The sequence below is a fragment of the Oncorhynchus nerka genome, linkage group LG4 (genome assembly GCF_034236695.1).
Source record: "Oncorhynchus nerka isolate Pitt River linkage group LG4, Oner_Uvic_2.0, whole genome shotgun sequence".
NCBI lineage: Eukaryota > Metazoa > Chordata > Actinopteri > Salmoniformes > Salmonidae > Oncorhynchus > Oncorhynchus nerka.
In genome coordinates, this window is record NC_088399.1 from 52,329,357 (window position 1) to 52,353,362 (window position 24,006).

The 24,006-nt window shown below is 41.6% G+C and overlaps 1 protein-coding gene across 1 annotated transcript in view; it reads right to left on the reverse strand.

Moving 5' to 3' along the window:
* Positions 1 to 1,745: 1,745 nt before the first annotated feature.
* The window catches only part of LOC115105993 (endoplasmic reticulum metallopeptidase 1-like), a 56,365-nt gene continuing 34,104 nt past the window's right edge, over positions 1,746 to 24,006 (reverse strand). Inside the window, 10 exon segments of the mRNA XM_065017650.1 lie at positions 1,746 to 3,239; positions 5,776 to 5,939; positions 6,183 to 6,298; positions 8,257 to 8,447; positions 8,667 to 8,819; positions 8,977 to 9,164; positions 9,965 to 10,139; positions 11,724 to 11,817; positions 12,114 to 12,237; positions 12,632 to 12,844. Coding sequence (XP_064873722.1) covers positions 3,072 to 3,239; positions 5,776 to 5,939; positions 6,183 to 6,298; positions 8,257 to 8,447; positions 8,667 to 8,819; positions 8,977 to 9,164; positions 9,965 to 10,139; positions 11,724 to 11,817; positions 12,114 to 12,237; positions 12,632 to 12,844 — 1,586 coding nt within the window. The 3' untranslated portion in view covers positions 1,746 to 3,071.

Consider the following 24,006-nt stretch of genomic DNA (forward strand, 5'->3'; position numbering starts at 1 on the left):
AGATACATTTGCACATATATTCCATCTAACACACTTGTCACTATTCCCAATGCACTTCTACAGTTATAAACATACTGAAACATTCTTAAATCAATTAGTCAATATACATCAGTCCCTCCTCTGGGACAATGATAACTCTTATGTTCCACAAAACCTAAAAACATATAGACTTGAAAAGGAAAGAGAAAAAAAAGTACATGTTTAATAACTACACACCATCCTTGATGCCACTAAAACTGGGGAAAGAACTGTCCATCCGTTACATTCTATACCCATGTAATGCTGATCTCCATGCCCTCTCCATTTTCATCCTTGGGTGCTAACGCAAAACACAGACTGAGCCTTGTAAGCAATTAATTGTACCGTATCATCCAGCAATCTCTATGTATCGATGCGATTTAACATAAAAATTCTGACACTGTAAAACAAAAGAGAACAATAAAAAACCTTCATGGTTGACCCAAGCGATCATCCAATGAGTTCTCTAACAACCTCCCTGTCGGAGGTACGTAAAGATAAGGTTTCTAGAGCCTCCCTAGGCCTAATACATTTGAGCAGTGCCCCCTAGCCCTTAGAAAACCATTGGAACTATTGTATCTCTCTTGCAAGTTTGTAAAGTTGTGTATGCATGGGCTTGGTCTGATGAGTAGTAGGTAATGACATATGCAGTGACATCACTTGGGCTGGACTTCGTGCTTAATAAAATAACTTGGGACTTTTCCATTTTGCAGAACTTACTCGGAAACATGCGTGCTATGTTCCTGTTGTCAACTTCAGTCTGCAATTGCATTTAAAGGTTTTTGAGGTATTTAATTAAAGATATTTTCAGAATGCTAATTTCGCCAATGATTAACAAGGAACGAACCCCAACACCTGGAACTCAAGCCTAACCTAGTCCTGACAGGCAGCGCAGACATAATAATACAATGATGGGATGGTTATCATACAGGACTAGTGGAACCATTGTGGGCAGTCACAACCAATCTGAAATGTATGATGAATTTTTTAAATATATTTAAAACAAATACATTTTCTTGAGTTACAATTATTTAATTATCAGACAAAACAATGATACTACTACCTCTAGAAATATGACTGCTTATACAAATTCGTACTCCTAAAAATGTGCCTTTTAGAAGTGAACAAGCAATTACCCAGTTAGTGTCTTCCTCATTATTGTCCACCTCCCCACAGAAGTGGCACAGTTGGCTCAGGTCATCTAGCAAAACATAAATGGCAAGTAGTCTATGCATCTTTACATGTATTTTTCTGAGCAAACAGGGAACAAGAGAATAGTATAGGTTTCTTGTAACAGAATTATTTAAATAAATATGTTTTAGTGGCAATCGAGTCAGAAGTTGGATCAAGGACAATCTTGGCATGCAAGAAAATAGCCTTGCCGAAATCCTCACCCCCTTTTCTAATTTCCTTAATTTTGTGGTTAGAGTCAATAACTTTCTGTGGCACACAGTCAAACACTTTCTATAGAACAAACTTCGTCAGGATAGGCAACCGAAATGAATAATTAATGTATGTGTGTTATATTAAACAGAGGGAGTAAAACTTAGGCAAGCAATAAACATTTCAGAACAGAACTGTGGAATAAGACATGAGGGGGGATTCTGGCAGGTTGAGATTTTCAGCACAGTACCGGCTCCTGTTTCACTGATTCTAGTTCGACTGCAAATCGTGGTGAAACCTGTTAGGTTATAATTCTCAGAATAAAAAACTCAACGGACACCATAAAAGCTTAACCAAGTTTATTCTTCCCCGAGGGTCCAGACAGCTGCATTCAGACAAAAACATTTTCACACAAGCACTGATATTTAACCCTTCCTCCTAGGCTGAGTCTCCTCCTACACATCTGTACAAACATTGCATCTTTACAGCTAGGCAGGACACTAAGTGATACGGGCCATAAACATATTTTTCTCCCTTAACATGACCTGACCTCGACCCCCCCCCCCCCCACCTTCATCACTGATCCATGGCTTTCTCCCCTTATCAATGCCTGCCACATGTGATTGCTTCCCTGCACTCAATATTTCAATAGGATACCTGATATAATGTAAACGTTACACATTACCCTCTCTCCCTCAGTGAAATGAATAAGAATATTTCATATTCTCAGAACCAGAACCCAACAGTAGTAACGTGTGTCTTCAGTTTAGCATCATCTCTGAGAAATAACAGTGTGTCTGATACACACGAGCTTGGTAGCTCAAAGTACGAACAAATTCACTGTCCTTTTAACCAAATTCATGCAAAAACTCACACCAAACTTGAATGAACATTTCATTGCATTTTGCTAGTTAAAACAAAAGACAGACAGATTTTGATCTAATCAACTATATTTAAATGATAGGAGTGCACCCTTGTGCCCTCTGAATTATCCAGTTTCCCTGTAAAAAATACATTCATAGCACTTGCAGTACAATAAAATATAAACAATCCAAACATGACAATATAATTCACACAAACATTCATTCAACCCATTAAAACATTTTATTTTTATTTTTTATATATATATATAAACTGTTTGAAGGTAACAAAATACACCCTAGGGAAATGTAAAATAAGTGAATTGTCACTTTAAGCTTGGCCCTGGAAAGGTTCGAGCCAGACATGTTAGAGATATAACCATCCATCGAAGGCACTGTAGCCTTTCCTGAAAATATAGATAGTGACGCTATAGACTGATGCTTTTGACCTCATGCTTGTTGACAGAGCTGGCAGGAGGTAGAATAGATGCAAAACAGTTAGGTAGAGAGAGTTAAAAAAACAACGCCCTAATTACCTCTATCCCCACAAAAAAAAAGGAAGAACTCCGGTGGACCATGCCCTTGTCAGTAAGTTAGTCCTACCTGTTACAATATACTGTATAAAAAAAGGTTGCTTGGCTTAAGTGGCTCTCCTGTTAGCAACTAGCCTATTGACAACGTGATGGTGGGGTTCTCTTGAATATGCCAGTGAACTGGGGACATGCATGTCCGTGTGTCTGTCTGCATGTGTCTGCCTGTTTCAGTGTATTGGAGTGGAGGGGAAGCAGGCCCAACAACGGGCCCATTATCTTAGTATCTGTACATGTGATAGGTGGAGACCCAGGAAGAGGGGAACACCCACTTGGGGAACCTCTGTAGCATGTCGTCTAGCTGAACAGTCCTCTGGTCCTCTCCAAAGTAGTAGTGAGATGAGATGGCTACTGAGATCATCCCCTCTGGGCCCACCTCGCTGGGAGGCTGGAGAGGGGAAATACAGAAACATCAAAACACACAATCATAAATGGACAATAAATAAACACACATATATAGATGTACACTGCACAAATTTGTGTGAAGCTTTTGAAAATACAGTACTAGTCAAGAGTTTGGACACCTACTCATTCCAGGGTTTTTCTTTATTTGTACTATTTTCTACATTGTAGAATAATAGTGAATACATCAATACTATGAAATAACACATATGGAAGGAATCATGCAGTAACCAAAAAAAGTGTTAAACAAATCAAAATATATTTTAGATTTTTCTTCAAAGTAGCCACCCTTTGCCTTTGACAGCTTCGCGCATTCTCCCAACCAGCTTCATGAGGCAGTCACCTGGAATGAATTTCAATGAACCTCTTCAACCTATGGGGGCGCTATGTCATTATTGGATAAAAAAAACGTGCCCGTTTTAAGCGCAATATTTTGTCACGGAAAGATGCTCGACTATGCATATAATTGGCAGCTTTGGAAAGAAAACATTGATGTTTTCAAAACTGCAAAGATATTATCTGTGAGTGCCACAGAACTCATGCTACAGGCGAAACCAAGATGAAACCTCAAACAGGAAATGAGCAGAATTTTTGAGGCTCTGTTTCCCATCGTCTCCTTATATGGCTGTGAATGTGCCATGAATTAACTTGAGCTCTCTGCCGTTCGTCCAAGATGTCTGCAGCATTGTGACGTATTTGTAGGCATATGATTGGAAGATTGACCATAAGAGACTACACTTACCAGGGGTCCGCCCGGTGTCCTGTGTCGAAATTATTGCGTAATCTCTAGGTCCATGTGCGTTCCATTTCTTCAGAAGAGAAAGTCAACTGCCACGATGGATTTATCGTCGATAGATATGTGAAAAACACCTTGAGAATTGATTCTAAACATCGGTTTGCCATGTTTCTGTCGACATAATGGAGTTAATTTGGAAAAAAGTTTGCGTTTTAATGACTTAATTTTCGTTTTTTTTCTTACCCAAACGTGATGGAGAAAACGGAGCGATTTGTCAACACAAATGATCTTTTTGTAAAAACTGAACATTTGCAATCTAACTGAGAGTCTCCTCATTGAAAACATCTGAAGTTCTTCAAAGGTAAATGATTTTATTTGAATGTTTTTCTGTTTTTTGTGAAAATGTTGCCTGCTGAATGCTAACGCTAAATGCTACGCTAAATGCTACGCTAGCTATCAATAGTGTTACACAAATGCTTGTTTTGCAATGGTTGAGAAGCATATTTTGAAAATCTGAGATGACAGCATATTGATTTCATTTCATTTGCGATTTTCATGAATAGTTAACGTTGCGTTATGGTAATGAGTTTGAGGCTGTATTCACGATCCCGGATCCGGGATGGCTCGTCGCAACAGGTTAACAGGTGTGCCTTGTTAATTTGTGGAATTTCTTAACTTCTTAATGTGTTTGAGCCAATCAGTGATCCGGCCTACCACTGTTGTTTAGTCAGCAAACTTAATGACGGTGTTGGAGTCGTGTTTGGCCAAGCAGTCGTGGGTGAACAGGGAGTATAGGAGGGGACTAAGTACACACCCCTGAGGGGCCCCAGTGTTGAGGATCAGCGTGGCAGACGTGTTGTTCCCTACCCTTACCACCTGGGGGCGGCCCGTCAGGAAGTCCAGGAGCAATGGACATTAGACCGGTGGAAATCTGTCCTTTGGTCTGAGGAGTCCAAATTTGAGATTTTTGGCTCCAACTGCCGTGTCTTTGTGAGACGCAGAGTAGGTGAACGGATTATCTCCGCATGCGTGGTTCCCACTGTGAAGCATGGAGGAGGAGGTGGTGTGGGCTGCTTTGCTGGTGACACTGTTGTGAATTATTTAGAATTCAAGATATACTTAACCAGCATGGCTACCACAGGATTCTGCAGCGATACGCCTTCCCATCTGGTTTGCACTTAGTGGGACTATCATCTGTGTAAGGGCTATTTGACCAAGAAGGAGAGTGATGGAGTGCTGCATCAGATGATCTGGCATCCACAATCACCTGACCTCAACCCAATTGAGATGGTTTGGGATGAGTTGGATCTCAGAGTGAACGAGTGAAGGAAAAGCAGCCAACAAGTGTTCAGCATATGTGGGAACTCCATCAAGACTGTTGGAAAAGCATTCCAGTTGAGAGAATTCGCAAAGCTGTTATCAAGGCAAAGGGTGGCTACTTTGAAGAATCTCAAATATAAAATATATTTTGATTTGTTTAACACTTTTTTGGTTACCTCATCATTCCATATTTGTTATTTCATAGTTGTGATGTCTTCACTATTATTCTACAAAGTAGAAAATTGTATAATTTTTTTATTTTTTTAAAACTAAACTTGAATGAGTAGGTGTATCAACTTTTGACTGGTACTGTACATTGCTTTTTTTCGCACACAATGTATGAAATTAAGCGCTAACCCAGCAGGCACAACTGGTCCAAATTATGTCATTTACAATCAGATAACACCCAGTTTTGATTGTCACCAGCTTTGCCTGCTTGGAACCTTAAATCCCTAATATTCAATACCTGTATTTCGAACCAGAAGTTCCAGGGTGGGGCATCCAGGCCATGGGTGTAGAATATGAAATACTCTCTAGCCAGGTATAACTGGGGGGTGCCGTCCCCAAACCACCAGCTAGACAGAGAGGCTCCTCGGTGGGGCATGAGGTAGAGGGACATGTGGCTGGGACCTGGAGGACACACATACATATCTATATAGTCACACACACACAGTTAGACACACAACGCATAGGGTCGGGAGTTAATCCTGAACACATGATGTAACAAACTATGGGTTCTAGTCACACGATGGTAGTGCCATTTTTACAAAATATTTGGAAAGAGCTGGGAGGGGTATTGGATCTTACAGAAGGTAGGAGGAGAGGATGTAGATACACGGTGCAGAGGATTAGAGGATGAAAGGGACATCTCACCTTTGACTTCAAAAGTCAACCTAACTGTTCCCCATTTTGTCTCCTCTTTAGAAAGGAGCTGAAACTCCACAGGAGACTTGGGAAAGACCTCAGGGGCTGGGAGGTACCAGTTATTCCTGAAAACAAGAAAAGTTTTTTTTTTTTCAGACTTTTTTTCTTCTTTTTTTTGCTGAACCAGTCAAAACTTGCCTGGAAGTGTTCAAAAATAAATATATGGTATATGCATGATATAGTAACATTTTAAAAACAGTTTCTTTCTTTTTAAGTATACAGTGCCAGTCAAAGTTTGGACACACCGACTAGAATAATAGTGAAGACATCTAAACTATGAAATAACACATATGGAGTCATGCAGTAACCAAAAAAGTGTTCAACAAATCTAAATATAGATTGAGATTCTTCAAAGTAGCCACCCTTTGCCTTGATGACAGCTTTGTACACTCTTGGCATTCTCTCAACTAGCTTCATGAGGTAGTCACATGGAATGCAATTTAATTAACTGGTGTGCCTTGTTAAAAATTAATTTGTGGAATTTCTTTCCTTCTTAATTCGTTTGAGCCAATCAGTTGTGTTGTGACAAGGTAGGGGTGGTATACAGAAGATATCCCTATTTGGTAAAGGACCAAGTCCATATTATGGCAATAACAGCTCAAATAAGCAAAGAGAAATGACAGTCCATCATTACTTTAAGACATGAAGGTCATTCAATCTGGAAAAGTTCAAGGACTTTGAAAGTTTCTTCAAATGCAGTTGCAAAAACCATGAAGCGCTATGATGAAAATGGCTCTCATGAGGACCGCCACAGGAAAGGAAGACCCAGAGTTACCTCTGCTGCAGAGGATTGCACCTCAGATTGTGAAGCATTTATTAAGGCTGCAGAGTTCAAGTTCTAGACACATCTCAACATCAACTGTTCAGAGGAGACTGCATGAATCAGGCCTTCATGGTCTAATTGCTACAAAGAAACCACTACTCAAGGACACCAATAAGAAGAAGAGACTTGCTTGGGCCAAGAAACACGAGCAATGTACATTAGACTAATGGAAATCTGTCCTTTGGTCTGATGAGTACAAATGTGTCTTTGTGAGATGCAGAGTAGGTGAATGGATGATCTCTGCATGTGTGGTTCCCACAGTGAAGCAAGGAGGTGTGATGTTGTGATAGCTTTGCTGGTGACACTGTCTGTGAATTATTTAGAATTCAAGGTACACTTAACCAGCATGGCTACACAGCATTCTGCAGCGATACACCATCCCATCAGCTTTGCTCTTAGTGGGACTATCTTTTGTTTTTCAACAGGACAATGACCCAACACACCTCCAGGCTGTTTAAGGGCTATTTGACCAAGGAGAGTGATGGAGTGCTGCATCAGATGACATGGCCTCCACTATCACCTGACCTCAACCAAATTGGGATGGTTTGGGATGAGTAGGACTGCAGAGTGAAGGAAAAGCAGCCAACAAGTGCTCAGCATATGTGGGAACTCGTTCAAGACTGTTGGAAATGCATTCCTCACGAAGGTGGTTGAGAGAATGCCAAGAGTGTACAAAGTTGTCGTTAACACAAAGGGTGGCTACTTTGAAGAATCTAAAATGTATTTTGATATGTTTAACAATTGTTTGGTTACATGGTTCCATGTGTGTTATTTCATAGTTTTGATGTCTTCACTATTATTCTACAATGTAGAAAATAGTAAAAAAATAAAGACAAACCCTTGAATTTGTAGGCAGTCATTGTAAATAAGAATTTGTTCTAAACTGACTTGCCTAGTTAAATATAGGTTAAATAAAAAAATGAGTAGGTGTGTCCAAACTGTTGACTGATACTGTGCGTTCTACGAGGTTTAGGTTAAGTTTAGGTTTATTTGAACATCTTGGTACATATGCAGAAACATACATACAATGTCATAAAACAAGTCAAAGAAAGATATGATCCGCCTAACTACATGGACAGAGCACCATCAAGTCATAAGACATAAACAGAATCCATCACGGGCAACAGAACGTTAAACAACAGTATCATAATGTATTATAATTATAATAACGTTCCCCTTAATTCTGTGGGTGTGACTTACTTATCAGATCTGAACCAGGGGAAGCCACAGAAAGGCCTGTCCTCCTGACAATTGGTCTTGATGGTATCATTGATCTCTGGTATGATAGACGTGATGTGCTGCATGCCAGTGTAGTCACAGCTGTTGATCCACAGACCTGAGTCTCTACTCTCCACCTGGCCGTCCAGACCGTGGAAGATACGAGTGGTGTGCTTTTGGGGGGGTCCCCGCATCAGATAATAAAAGTTTATTCAATGTGTCAATGTGTTTGTATCTGTTTATAACTAAATAAACCATTAATGAATTTCATTAAAATAATAGATTTGTTATTAACTGACTTGCCTGGATAAATAAAAGGTTAAATAAAAAGCTGTCGTGTGTGTGTGTGTGTGTGTGTGTATATAAGCAGAAAGAGCCTCAGATGGTCTCACCTGGATGGAGACCCGTTTGGGGCGTGGGCCGGAGGGGTCTGCTGTGTAGGGAAAGAACATACCGCAGGATACAAGCAACAGAAACACAGTAAACACTGTTCCCAGACCTGCCAACAGCCACTTAGTAGACCTGGCCAGGTAGATTAAGTGGAGCTGGAAGAGAGAAGAAAACAGACAGAAAAGGAGAACGAGAGAGGCTTAAAAACACAGTGGTTTTACCTGTCATCACATTTTTGCTCCTAAGAGACACTTGAAACAAGACAGTTGAGTTTCTAATCTTTCGCTAAAGAGGTACAGTAACTGTACTGACAAAGAAGGAGGAGAAGAAGAGTGTGGTGAAGGTGACGATGGTGGCCAGGACCACATCAGGAGGGCATGTGTTGATCCTCCCCAGGGTTGGCGTGAAGATCTCAAACACCAACCAGATCAGGGACATGAAGTGGACATAGGGCAAAGCCAGACCCAGCTGGTAGAGCACAGAGTACTTCACCGAAGCACCTGGAGATATAGACAGGAGAGATACATTTACATGAACTAACCCTAACCCAGCTGGTAGAGCACAGAGTTATCCACAGCTACACCTGGACCAAAGCAGGACAGGAGAGACATATTAACAGCCAGAATAATAACAGTTCCTGCCTTTCCATTTAAAAAAAACTATAATGGTTAGACATATCAATGCATCAGTGTTGTTGCTGAGCTGAAATGAACTGAAAAAGACTTTCTAATTAAACATCACACGTAATAATAACAACAATGGGACCAATGAACAGTATCCAGTAGAGTTGGGTTGATATATGATTAAAATAGAATATCGTGATATTTGACATTGACGATATATCGTGAAGTGGAAGAAAGACTATGCTCTATTTGAACTTCACAAATAAAAATGGCCTTTTTTTTTATCAGTTAGGCTATATCGATATGTTGAAAATGAAGTCCAAATGAATTAACTCAGGCCTCATTTTTTTGCCACACAAAGATTCTTTAATGAGGATGTGACTATAATATTGGTAATCAGTACAACATCAAACAAAAAAAGGATTTGGTCAAACGATTATATTGGACATCGAGATATTTGGAGTAGCATACCGTAGAAGAGGTCACCGCAAAATATCACCCAACCCTAGTATCCAACCCTAGTATCCAACCCTAGTATCCAACACTAACCCGTATCCATTTATTCTCCATGAAAAGGAACTTCCTCATGGGAGAGAAATTCAAAGAAAAGTTAGAAATCTGTAACACAGACCCAGGTACAGTGTGGCACAATGTTTTGACCACTCTAGTCTCTTTACCTCGGAGTTTGAACTCCCTGGCCAGGAGCAGCTTGGTGGCCAGAGGGAAGGCCACCATGAGCATGGGGACGTAGGCAGAGCAAAGGCCGTGAGCTGTGAAGTAAACCAGCGCGCCACACCACAGCAACAGGCTCACATCAAAGTAGAGCTCCCCCACCTCCAGGCGACGCACACCCTGCAGGAGGAACAGACAGACACACGGAGTGAGAGGGGTCAGCAAGGGCATGGAAGAAACCTGGGTGACATTTACAGCAGGAGAAAACCCATAGAGAGGCAGGTCACTAAAGGGCAAACACATTATTACCACTTTACAGCTGCAATCAGATTATTACTCTCTCTCTCTCTCTCTCTCTCTCTCTCGCTCTCTTGTTTCCCCCTGCTCGCGCTCTCTTTCCCCCTGCTCGCGCTCTCTTTCCCCCTGCTCGCTCTCGTTTCCCCCTGCTCGCGCTCTCTTGTTCCCCCTGCTCACGCTCTTGTTCCCCCTGCTCGCGCTCTTTCCCCCTGCTCGCTCTCGTTTCCCCCTGCTTGCGCTCTTGTTCCCCCTGCTTGCGCTCTCTTTCCCCCTGCTCGCTCTCTTGTTTTCCCCTGCTCGTGTTCTCTTTCCCCCTGCTCGCGCTCTTGTTTTCCCCTGCTCGCACTCTCTTTCCCCCTGCTCGCGCTCTCTTTCCCCCTGTTCGCGCTCTCTTTCCCCCTGCTCGCGCTCTCTTTCCCTCTGTTCATGCTCTCTTTCCCCCTGCTCGCGCTCTCTTTCACCCTGCTCGCGCTCTCTTTCCCCCTGCTCGCACTCTCTAGTTCCCCCTGCTTGCGCTCTTGTTCCCCCTGCTCGCTCTCTTGTTTTCCCCTGCTCGTGTTCTCTTTCCCCCTGCTCGCTCTCGTTTCCCCCTGCCCGCTCTCGTTTCCCCCTGCCCGCTCTCTTGTTCCCCCCTGCTTGCGCTCTTGTTCCCCCTGCTCGCTCTCTCTTTCCCCCTGCTCGCTCTCGTTTCCCCCTGCTTGCGCTCTTGTTTTCCCCTGCTCGCTCTCTTGTTTTCCCCTGCTCGCTCTCTTGTTTTCCCCTGCTCGTGTTCTCTTTCCCCCTGCCTGCTCTCTTGTTTTCCCCTGCTCGCACTCTCTTTCCCCCTGCTCGCTCTCTTGTTTTCTCCTGCTCGCTCTCTTGTTTTCCCCTGCTCGTGTTCCCTTTCCCCCTGCTCGCTCTCTTGTTTTCCCCTGCTCGCACTCTCTTTCCCCCTGTTCGCGCTCTCTTTCCCCCTACTCGCACTCTCTTTCCCCCTGTTCGCGCTCTCTTTCCCCCTGCTCGCACTCTCTTGTTCCCCCTGCTTGCGCTCTTGTTCCCCCTGCTCGCTCTCTTGTTTTCCCCTGCTCGTGTTCTCTTTCCCCCTGCTCGCACTCTCTTTCCCCCTGCTCACGCTCTCTTTCCCCCTGCTCGCGCTCTCTTTCCCCCTGTTCGCGCTCTCTTTCCCCCTGTTTACACTCTCTCCCAGCTCCACTTATAGATGTTTGAGCTGAGCACCAACAGAGGCCTAATTCACAGGCTGTTCAGAGTTCAAAACCACTTCATTATTACTAGCCACTGTGCATGTCTGCACACTCTAAATATCCTCCTGAGAATACCTTTCTCACACACACACACACCAATACCTTCCTGAGAATACCTTTCTCACACACACACACACACACACACACACACACACACACACACACACACACACACACACACACACACACACACACACACACACACACACACACACACACACCTCACCCCATAGAGGTTCTTGGAAAGTGTGTGGAAGAGGACCATCATCCCAGTGGCAGCAGAACCGTACATAAACATGCAGGTGTAGAAGTGGTTGTACCTAAAGAGAGTACAATGGAAAATACAATATTTATGCAAAATTGACTTGACGTCTTGTCTTGATATGTAATGTCAATATTCAACATTATTTCAAATAAATTATAGAATTGTCCTCCAAAGTGGGTGGTAGGGACGAGCCAATATATACATACAGAACAAACATTGATTTGATAAGTTTACTTCCATATATACTTTCTTGTTATACTCAATATTATATCTCAATGTTTTGAAACAAAAACAGAATAAACTAGAAAAGGTACATTTCCTGAAGAGAATGTGTGTTTCAAGTGTTACTACCAGAACATGGATCGTCCCATCAGTGACACCACAAAGGCTACAAAGATCACGGTCAGCAGAGTGACCAACCAGCTGAGGATGACCGCCACCGCGGCCCACGCCAACTCCTTCACGTAACAACCTCCTGGTAGAGAGACAGGGGATATACAGACGTCATCGGCTTTAACCTACCTCAGAAGAAAATATCTAGCCTGTAAATGGAGTCTAGCCTCCATAGGAGTTGGCTATTCCGCACTAGAAAATACCCTGTGCCCAGGTTACATAACCAGACCAACCTGCTCTGCACGGACTCTTAGACCACATTAACATTCTTCACAAACATACAACACCCATTAGAGGGCAGAGTGTCATGTGCTTCGTGCCGCTGAACCTGGAACACGTCGGCGTGGGTTCGAATCAGAACCATTGACTTTCTGCCTCGCACTCCTCCAACCTCTCCTTTCCACGGGTCCTATCCATTTAATAAAAACACAAACAAATGAACTAATAAAATAAAATATGCTCTTGAGAACCCTTACCCATATTGCTGGGATGGAAGCACTTCTTAAACAGGTAGAGGAAGGTTGCTATGGCAGTCATGTAGTTGATGATGGTGCCAACATGGGCCGGGTACGCCACCATCACCATGCCAAGCAGGTCAAAGAACACCATGTTGCCATGGGCATACTTGGACGAGTCTGCCAGCTCCTCAGACATGACCAGGTGCTTCAGTACTGCCAGGATGTTGTCACCTGGGGATACGATGAGGTAATACATCTAACACATTTGATTTATTTGTGTGAGGGCAAGCAGTTTAATAAATGAACAATGGATCAGAGGGTTTTGTCTGTTCCAATCCCATCTGGATTATACTGCCCATGTGCCCTTTAGAAGGTAACAGCCCGAATGGCTGTAGGGATTCACTGGTATAATTAGTCGGGCAATTGCTTTCAATAAAAGCATTTGCTAAGCAAACACAATGCAATATATCAATCATTAAGCAAACAGCAACACAGCACAATATATCAATCATTAAACGGACAGAGGGATCAGTGGTAGGATGAGATACACTAATGTGTTGCATTCTATGCAAAGACAACATCATCCTTAAACAAATAGGCCAACAATACAAAGGCAGAGATGCACTATATATACACAAAAGAATGTGGACACCCCTTCAAATGAGTGGATTTGGCTATTTCAGCCATACCCGTTGCTGACAGGTGTCTAAAATCAAGCACATAGCCATGCAATGTCCATAGACAAACATTGGCAGCAGCACCGTCATTGGATGCTACCTTTCCAACAAGTCAGTTCGTCAAATTGCTTTCCTGCTAGAGCTGCCCAAGTCAACTGTAAGTGCTGTTATTGTGAAGTGGAAACGTCTAGGAGCAACAGTGGCCCAGCCGTGAAGTGGTAGGCCACACAAGCTCACAGAACGGGCCCACCGATTGCTGAAGTGCGTAAAAATCAACTGTCCTTGGTTGCAACACTCACTACCGAGTTCCAAACTGCCTCGGGAAGCAATGTCAGCACAATAATTGTTGAGAGGAGCTTCATGAAATGGGTTCCCATGGCTGAGCAGTCGCACACAAGCCTAAGATCACCAAACGCAATGCAAAACTTCAGCTGGTGTGGTGTAAAGCTTGGACTCTGGAGCAGTGGAAACACATTCTCTGGAGTGATGAATCGCGCTTCACCATCTGGCAGTCTGACGGACGAATCTGGGTTTGGCGGATGCCAGGAGAACGCTACTTGCCCGAATGCATAGTGTCAAGACTGTCCTGTGAGGACAATAATTCTAACATAAATATGTGGGGAACGGTCAGTAAAGAACTATGGAAAACAAATGTAATATTGCTTTTCATTTTGTGATGACATTAAAAACTGTATGGATGAAATACTGTAACTTGGAAAGTATATCCCCTTTGTCAAGTTTCCATCCAATATGTTGCGCATATAATATGAAAAATTAAAGTATTTTGTTAAGATATGCATGTGATTTTAGGAGGTATAAGAGTATCTCACAAATTACTGCACCTGTTACATAGCCCATCTATAATTTAGCCCAAACAACAACCTCTTCCCCTGCTGTATTTATTTAGTTATTTTGCTCCTTTGCACCCCATTAGTTCTATTTCTACTTCGCACATTCTTCCACTGCAAATCTACCATTCCAGTGTTTTACTTGCTATATTGTATTTACTTCGCCACCATGGCCTTTTTTTTGCCTTTATTTACCTCCCTTATCTCACCTCATTTGCTCACATCGTATATAGACTTATTTTTCTACTGTATTATTGACTGTATGTTTGTTTTACTCCATGTGTAACTCTGTGTTGTTGTATGTGTCGAACTGCTTTGCTTTATCTTGGCCAGGTCGCAATTGTAAATGAGAACTTGTTCTCAAACCTGGTTAAATAAAGGTGAAATAAAAATAAAATCTATCTGCTATAAACTGTGCATAAGTAAGTAGCCACACCCCGAGTGAGGTTGGAGAGCGTGTCAGACTGATGGAACCGTCCTTTTCAGCCAGAGTGAATAAAATGGCTTGGTAACGAAATTAACATTAGACCAGGAAACATAAGGCGGAGCTACACGTTTGAAATGGTTGGAACGCTGAACCTCAACACGAGGTGAAGAAATAAATTCACCTTCTTTTAGACGAGAGAGATGGTGAGCTGCAGCTCATGTCCATAGTGGTCTGAATCCCGAACCCTGAATAATCAACAAGAGGAGGAAGAGGCAACAAACTCACCCCTCAGACAATCACTGGTACAGCTGATTAGCTGTCCTGAGTCAAATATCTCAAACTCTTCAAAGCATCCTACTACCCTTGTCAAATCACCGTAGTACGCTACTCTCATCACCCCACTGGAACCATCGGCATGGCTGACGTAATATGCAGCTTCGGGAGCGAATGGAACAGAGTGAACTCTGTAGTTCTGTTCAGGACTACACGACGGACAAAGACACCCACACGTAAATACATTAATGATTTCTTATTCCAAACGGGAAGCGATTCGTGTACAAACTATATGATTAACGTTACTGTGAAAATAGTTCTGAAATGTCTCAATGATAAGTGTTCCTTTTTCTCCCTCTCTCCCCCCCATCTATGTTGTAACAAGCCATCATATTTTGTCAGTCCACTAGGGACCTTTGTCTCGTGTAAAGGGGGTACTCTGTGTTATTGAGTTAGCTAGTAAATAAATAATTAAACCAATTTGTGTAGTACTGAATCATGAGCAAGGTAATAGATATCATAGAATTTAATTCAGGAGATGGTAACTCTTTAAACAACCTCTTCTGTGGTGCCCCAAATCCTAATGTGTTAATTGTTACATGATTAATTTAAATTGGGTAACAATTAAACATAGTTAGCGAGGCCATACAGAAATGGTTTGTTGAGAACGGTGTAGAAGAACTTGACTGGCCTGCAGAGCCCTGATCTCCACTCAATAGAACACCTTTGGGATGAATAGGAATGTGAGCCAGGCTTAATTGCGCACTATAATTGCCCGACCTCACTAATGCTCTCATGGCTGAATGGAAGCAAGTCCCTGCAGCAATGCTCTAACATCTAGTGGAAAGCCTTCCCAGAAGAGTGGAGGCTGTTATAGCGGCAAAGGGGGGACCAACTCCATATTAATGCCCATGATTTTGAAATGAGATGTTCGATGAGCATGTGTCCACATACTTTTGGTCATGTAGTGTATATCCCCTAATACGCACAGCTGTGGGGACTCTGGGATAGGGTTTTTACGAACCTCCTTTCCAGCATAACATATTTAGCAATAAACCCATTTTATGTAATTTAACTGGGGTCCAATGGTAACTATGAACAATCTTATAATGTGTACATTTCCTAACTGTATCCATGGTACAATATTTTTTCCATACATCCTCCTCAATGTCACAATTAAGTTTTCCACTTGCCAAATCAACCTTAAATTCTCCGTTTCCATATCGTGCATACGAGAACATTACAAAAAACACGGAGTGAAGCGGAGTGTGATATTCCTGGTAACACAAAATATTATTCTAACAAGTTTTAAATTCTCTGGAGTTTAATACTCATAAGAGACCCCATGCAGCTCCTTAATTGTAAATATTTCCAGAAATCTTATCTGGCAAATAAAATTTCTCCAGAACCTCATAGGACACACTGTAAGCACTCCTTTCTCACATACAGTTGAAGTTGGAAGTTTACATACACTTAGGTTGGAGTCATTAAAACTTGTTAAGGATGTTGCGAATTTTCGCAGCTTTTTGTTAAAAATCGCGCAACATTTCAGCGCCCTGCTATTCATGCCAGGAATATAGTATATGCATATGATTAGTATGTGTGGATAGAAAACACTCAGACATTTCCAAAACTGCTGTGGCATTTACAGAAGGGGCGTTTCATCGAAAAGTGCAGGGCAATCTGTTCACTGAAAATGGAAAAATATATCCTTCCGCAACTACAGGCAATTGTTCAAAGTGAACCGAATTAAATAGAGCCGAGTTTACATTGCCTACAGCTTCCACAGGTTGTCTAGAGTCATGTCATTTGATTCGCAATTGATTCTTGGTCTAACCCAAACAAGGGAACTCCTTCCCTGCTGTCTCCGCCCAGATTTTTGGTCGACCCTTTTCAGACATCTTTTTCTACACGGACAAGCTAAAGATTTTACATCGCCTCCTGAGGAATTTTATCGCTTATTAACGTGTACTAATACCTAAAGTTGCATTACAAAAGTATTTCGAAGTGTTTTGTGAAAGTTTATCGTCGACTTTTTGAATTTTAAAAAATGACGTTACGTTATGAAACGCTATTTTTTCCGTTTATATCACAGTATTCTTAGATCGATATCTAGGCTATATATGGACCGATTTAATCGAAAAAAGACCCTAAATGATGTTTATGGGACATCTAGGAGTGCCAAGAAAGAAGCTTGTCAAAGGTAATGAATGTTTTATATTTTATTTCAGCGTTTGGGTTTGCGACGGCTAACGCAAAATCTGTCGTTAGGTGACGTTGCAGTATTTTTGAGGGTGCATGGTATCAGATAATAGCTTCTCATGCTTTCGCCGAAAAGCATTTTACAAATCTGACTTGGTGGATAGATTCACAACGAGTGTAGCTTTAATTCAGTATATTGTATGTCAATTTTAATGAAAGTTTGAGGTTTATCAACCTCTATAGGTGGCGCTCTTGAACATTTCCGCTGATTGTGGTCCCCACTTCGGTACCACGTCCTTAAGAAGTTAAAACTTGTTCTTCAACCACTCCACAAATTTCTTGTTAACAAACTATAGCTTTGGCAAGTCGGTTAGGACATCTACTTTATGCATGACACAAGTCGTTTTCCAACAATTGTTTACAGACAGTATATTTCACTTAAAATTCACTGTATCACAATTCCACTGGGTCAGAAGTTTACATACACTAAGTTGACTGTGCCTTTAAAGAGCTTGGACAATTCCGGAAAATGATGTTATGGCTTTAGAAGCTTCTGATAGGCTAATTGACATCAATTGAGTCTATTTGAGGTGTACCTGTGGATGTATTCCAAGGCCTACCTTCAAACTCAGTGCCTCGTTGCTTGACATCATGGGAAAATCAAAAGAAACCAGCCAAGACCTCAGAAAAAACATTGTAAACCTCCACAAGTCTGGTTCATCTTTGGGAGTAATTTCCAAAGGCCTGAAGGTACCATGTTCATCTGCACAAACAATTATACACAAGTATAAACACCATGGGACCACACAGCCGTCATACCGCTCAGGAAGGAGACGCGTTCTGTCTCCTAGAGATGAACGTACTTTGGTGCTAAAAGTGCAATTCAATTCCAGAACAACAGCAAAGGACATTGTGAAGATGCTGGAGAAAACAGCTACAAAAGTATTTATATCCACAGTAAAACGAGTCCTATATCGACATAACCTGAAAAGCCACTCAGCAAAGAAGAAGCCACTGCTCCAAAACTGCCATAAAAAAAGCCAGACTACGGTTTGCAACTGCACATGGGGACAAAGATTGTACTTTTTGGAGAAATGTCCTCTGGTCTGATGAAACAAAAATAGAACTGTTTGGCCATAATGACCATCGTTATGTTTGGAGGAAAAAGGGGGATGCTTGCAAGCTGAAGAACACCATACCAACCGTGAAGCACCGGGTGGCAGCATCATGTTGTGGGGGTGCTTTGCTGCAGGAGGGACTGGTGCACTTCACAAAATAGATGTCATCATGAGGGTGGAAGATTATGTGGATATATTGAAGCAACATCTCAAGACATCACTCAGCAAGTTAAAGCTTGGTCACAAATGGGTCTTCCAAATGGACAATGACCCCAAGCATACTTACAAAGTTGTGGCAAAACGGCTTAAGGACAACAAAGTCAAGGTATTGGAGTGGCCATCACAAAGCCCTGATCTCAATCCCATAGAAAATGTGTGGGCAGAAGTGAAAAAGCGTGTGCGAGCAAGGTCTACAAACCTGATTCAGTTACAAGAGCTCTGTCAGGAAGAATGGGCCATAATTCACCCAACTTATTGTGGGAAGCTTGTGGAAGGCTACCCAAAACATTTGACCCTAGTTAAACAATTTAAAGGCAATGCTACCAAATACTATGTAAACTTCTGACCCACTGGGAATGTGATGAAAGAAATAAAAGCTGAAATAAATCATTTGCTCTACTATTATTCTGACATTTCCCATTCTTAAAATAAATTGGTGATCCTAACTGACCTAAAACAGGGAATTTTTACTAGGATTAAATATCAGGAATTGTGAAAAACTGAGTTTAAATGTATTTGGCTAAGGTGTATGTAAACATAAACTGTAGATCCCCTAGTGCACACAGGCCTTGTCTAAGCCCTACATCCCAGATAAATGTATGTTTTCCTATGCAAATCCACGAATTAACGAGCTCTCCAGAGAGACATCAGTGATTGTAACATACTCTGTTTCACGGAAACATGGTTCTCAAAACTATACTGTACTATATGCAAACTGGAAACCACATATCCTGAGGCCGGATTTATTGTAGCCGGGGATTTAAACAAAGCTAATCTGGGGAAAATGCTACCGAAGTTTTACCAACACATTGACTGTAGCACTCGCTCTGACAAAATATTGGACCACTGCTACTAAACTATTTGAAAAACCTACAAGGCCCTCCCCCGCCCTCCCTTCGGCAAATCTGATCACGACTCCATTTTAATTCTCCCTTCCTATAGGCAGAAACTCAAACAGGAAGTACCCGTGCTACAGACTATTCAATGCTGATCTGACCAATCCATGCTTCAACATGATTTTGATCACGCGGACTGGGATACAAAACCTATTCCCCCTCAGGAGACTGAAAAGATTTGGCATGGGTCCTCCTCAAAAGGTTCTACAGCTGCACCATCGAGAAGGTGCCTGGTATGGCAACTGCTCGGCCTCCGACAGCAAGGCACTACAGAGGGTAGTGCGAACGGCCCAGTACATCACTGGGGCCAAGTTTCCTGCCATCCAGAACCTCTATACCAGGCGGTGTCAGAGGAAGGCCCTGAAAATTGTCGACGACTCCAGCCACCCTAGTCATAGACTGTTCTCTCTGCTACCACATGTCAAGCGGTACCAGCGCTCCAAGTCTAGGTCCAAGAGGCTTCTTAACAGCTTCTACCCCCAAGCCATAAGACTCCTGAACATTTAATCAAATGGCTACCCAGACTATTCACATTGCGCCCCTCCCTTCTCCACACCACTGCCACTCTGCTGTCATCTATGCATAGCCACTTTAATTAACTCTACCTACTACCTCAACTAACCGGTGCCCCCACACCGACTAATAAAATGTGATATGTTCCGGGTAGCCTCTTAGAATAACATCGATACGGTGACTGAGTTTATCAGGAAATGCATAGGAGATGTTTTACCCACTGTGACTATTAAAACCAAGACTGCATCATTCGTGCAAAACTGAAAGCACAAACCAATATGTTTAAACCTCTCAATCCGAGTCCATTCCAAATGGGAATCATAGTTGCCCCAGTGTGACGTAGCCAATTTGGCTAAATCACATCATATGTTACATAGTTCTACATTGGATAATGCTAGTCTCCCTCTATCCCTTGGAGCATATAACTTGTTCACATTTATTCTGGGGGTTTTCCCATCCCAAAGGTAATCCTTAATCATTTGATTGTAATTGCTTAAATAGTAAGGAAGGCAGCATCATGGACACATCATTGAACTAAGGCGGCACACCTATTTTAACACCATTTCTTTTGCCCTATAAAGTAAGATTAAGCAACATCCATTTATCAAGATTATTATTTATTTTTTGTAGTAGTGGCATCATTAATTTGCATGATATTCTGTAGTTCGTTGCTCAGTCTGCCCAGTTCATCCCTGTTAACAGAAATTAAGCAATTGCAACAGGAGGATATTTTTCTTTTTAGGCAAGTCAGTTAAGAACAAATTCTTATTTTCAATGATGGCCTATATGGGTTAACTGCCTTGTTCAGGGGCAGAATGACAGATTTTGCCCCTTGTCAGCTCAGGGATTCGATCTTGCAACCTTTCTAGTCCAACGCTTTAACCACTAGGCTTTGCTGCCGCCCCATATAACTTGGATACAGGCATAGCCTTTGACCTCTGCCAATTAATCCTATAACCAGATATCTGTGAGAATGTGTCAATTGTGTTAAAAACATAAGGGATTGCTTGTGCTCTCTGGCACCTCCCATCACTCCTTTGATTCCTGAATCAGTTCTGTTTGCTGCTGCCAAGTGCTAAAAAGGAGAGGTGAGAGAGGACTGCCCTGCTGGGTTCCCCATGACAAATTCAAAAAGGAAGAGACCATACCATTTGTAAGGACTGCTGCTCTTGGATTGGAGTATAATACCTTAACCCACCTGATAAAGTTTGGCTTTGGCCCTGGGTTTAACGGTATATGTCAAGAAGCCCCACTCCACCCTATTGAATGCCTTCTCCGCATCAAGGGAAAGGGCTGCCACCTGAGTATCCTCTTTTTGACTCAGCCACGAGGTGAAGCAAACGTCTTAGATTGTCTGTGGAAGTTCTACTTTTTTACAAATCCCACCTGATATGTGTGAATAATATGAGGTAGAACCTTCTCCAGCCTCATTGGCTAGTACTTTGGAGAGCACCTTACCAATCAACTCCGATTAAAATGATAGGGCGAAAACTGCCTAGGTCAGTGGGGTCTCTATCCTTCTTGAGAATGAATGAAATGAGCGTCTCAGTAAAAGTGTCAGGTAGCTGCTCAAGTTCCAGAGCTGCTGCTCACACCCGTGTTAATATATGGGCTAATACGTCAATAATATTCCTCTTATAATACTTAACCGGGAAGCCGTCTTATCCTGGTGACTTTTCAGACTTCGTTGAGATGATAGCTGTTATCTCAAATTCTAGTATAGGAGCATCCAAATCTTTTATTTGATTTGGGGACAGAAGCTCAATTTTTTATTTTTTTAAGGCATACAAATGAACTAAGTTACATTCAGACTTATAAAGCGTTGAATAACACACTGTCAATATATTTCGTACCAGTCAGTACCTCCCCACTTTCATTTTCGATAGCTGGTATTACAAAACTGGAATCTTAAAAAAAAAAATTCTAGCCAATAATTTAACCTGCTTTTTCATATAAGTTGGTCCTCTGCCAAAACATTGCATACTCAGCCTGTTTGTTATAGATCTCATGTAATTTAAATTTCAGATCACAGACTTTTCTTGGATAACTTTTTCCAACTCTTTAATTTTTCCCTTTCTTTCTACTGGTTTGTGCAATTATTTTTCCCCTAACAAACTTTATAGGCCTCCCACACTGTACTCATTTATCAGTGGAACCAATGTTTGTCTGAAAAAAACCCCACTTAAGATGAAATGTTTAGTCTTAGAATAAGGATGTATTCATCCTCGATCTAACGCTTTTTTTTAGACATATCAGCCTCCACTGCTATACATAATTCCACTGTTGGTGGTCAGTCAAAGTAATAAACCCTATTTTACAATCTATCACCTCTTTATTCATACTCTTGGAAATTAGGAAGTAATCTATCCTGAATTGATATTTATGGTTATGTGAATAAAATGAATATTCCTTCTCTCTAGGATTGAGAGAAGGAAGTCTCCATATGTCTACCAGATCCCCCATTAACCTCAAATGGGATTAGTGTTCCCATCGCGGGACAGTTGAGCTAACATGCACTAATATGATTAGCATGATGTTGTAAGTAAAAATAAAAATAAAAATTTCCCAGGACATTGACATGTCTTATATGGGCAGAAAGCTTACATTCTTGTTAATCTAACTGCAATGTCCAATTTACACTAGCTATTACAGTGAAAAAATACCATGCTATTGTTTGAGAGTGCACAAAAAAAGAATATATATATATATCACAGCTACTGGTTTGACATTCACCTCTGAAGGTAAATAATGTACTTACATTCAGTAATCTTGCTCTGATTGGTCATCCTGAGGGTCCCAGAGATAAAAATATAGCATATGTAAAAATCCATTTTTTATTCAAATGTAGGAAATGGCTTCTACAGTTTGAACCACTGCTCTCTTTTTTTTAGATTTGGGTATGTCATCTTAGGCAAAAATTGGAAAAAAAAGGGTCAGATCCTTTAATAACCTCTTAGAAATCCTGCTCTATACTGCCCCTGTTGGAGAAAGTGCGTACCCATAGTAAACTGAAAATATTTTTACCCAAAATTGCTAATATATGCATATAAAAATTATTATTGAATAGAAAACACTCTAAAGTTTCTAAAACCGTTTAAATTATGTCTGTATGTAAAGCAGAAGTCTCAGGAGAGCCATTCTCCCAAACAATCTGTCAACAATGGAAAAGTTGGGTCTACTTTGACGTCATCGCCAACACCCTTCCCAGGCAGCTACGGATCCATGAACAGTCTCTGTCAGTTCAGCGCGATGTCTGCTTTCAAATGGCGCGTTCACTGTGAGAATCGCAGGAGCCCTGCACCTTTGGCGCGCGAAATTCCGCGTGTCCCTCTCAAAACCGGGCACTCTATTGCGCGCGGCCGATTTGGAGTACGTCTTTTTCCAACATGCAGCATTCGAAGCCGGTTTGTCTGTTAGCGCTGTCCTTTGTTCTACATGCTAAAAACATCATAAAGCTCGATTTGCACATCGTTTGACCAGTTTAATCGACATATAATATGTAAATTGGAAGTTTTAATGCGCAGAGTGCTAGACCAGAAGTCATTTTTGATGCATTCCAGCTGAAGCTGTTAGCATATTGCCAATACAGTGACACACAACGTGAAACCAAACGATGTATTGGGTAAGTATGACTCCCTCTACGTCTTCTGATGGAAGAACATCAAAGGTAAGGGAATATTTATGTGGTTATTTTGGGTTTCTTTGGACTCCACATTTTGTTACGTTACAGCCTTATTCTAAAACTTATTAAATAAAACTATCCTCAGCAATCTACACACAATACCCCATAATGACAAACCAATAACAGGTTTTTAGAAAATTTTGCAAATGTATACAATTAAAAAAAGGAATTTACATAAGTATTCAAGCCCTTTGCCATGAAACTCAGAATTAAGCTCAGGTGCATCCTGTTTCCATTAATCATTCTTGAGATGTTTCTAAAACTTGGGAGTCCAGTGTGGTAAATTCAATTGCTTGGACATGATTTGGTAAGGGACACACCTGTCTATATAAGGTGCCACAGTTGACAGTGCATGTCAGAGAAAAAACCAAGCCATGAGGTCGAAGGAATTGTCCGTAGAGCTCCAAGACAGGATTGTGTTGAGAATCTGGGGAACGGTACTAAAACATTTATGCAGAATTGAAGGTCCCCAAGAACATAGTGGCCTCAATCATCTTAAATGGAAGAAGTTTGGACCTACCAAGACTTTTCCAAGAGC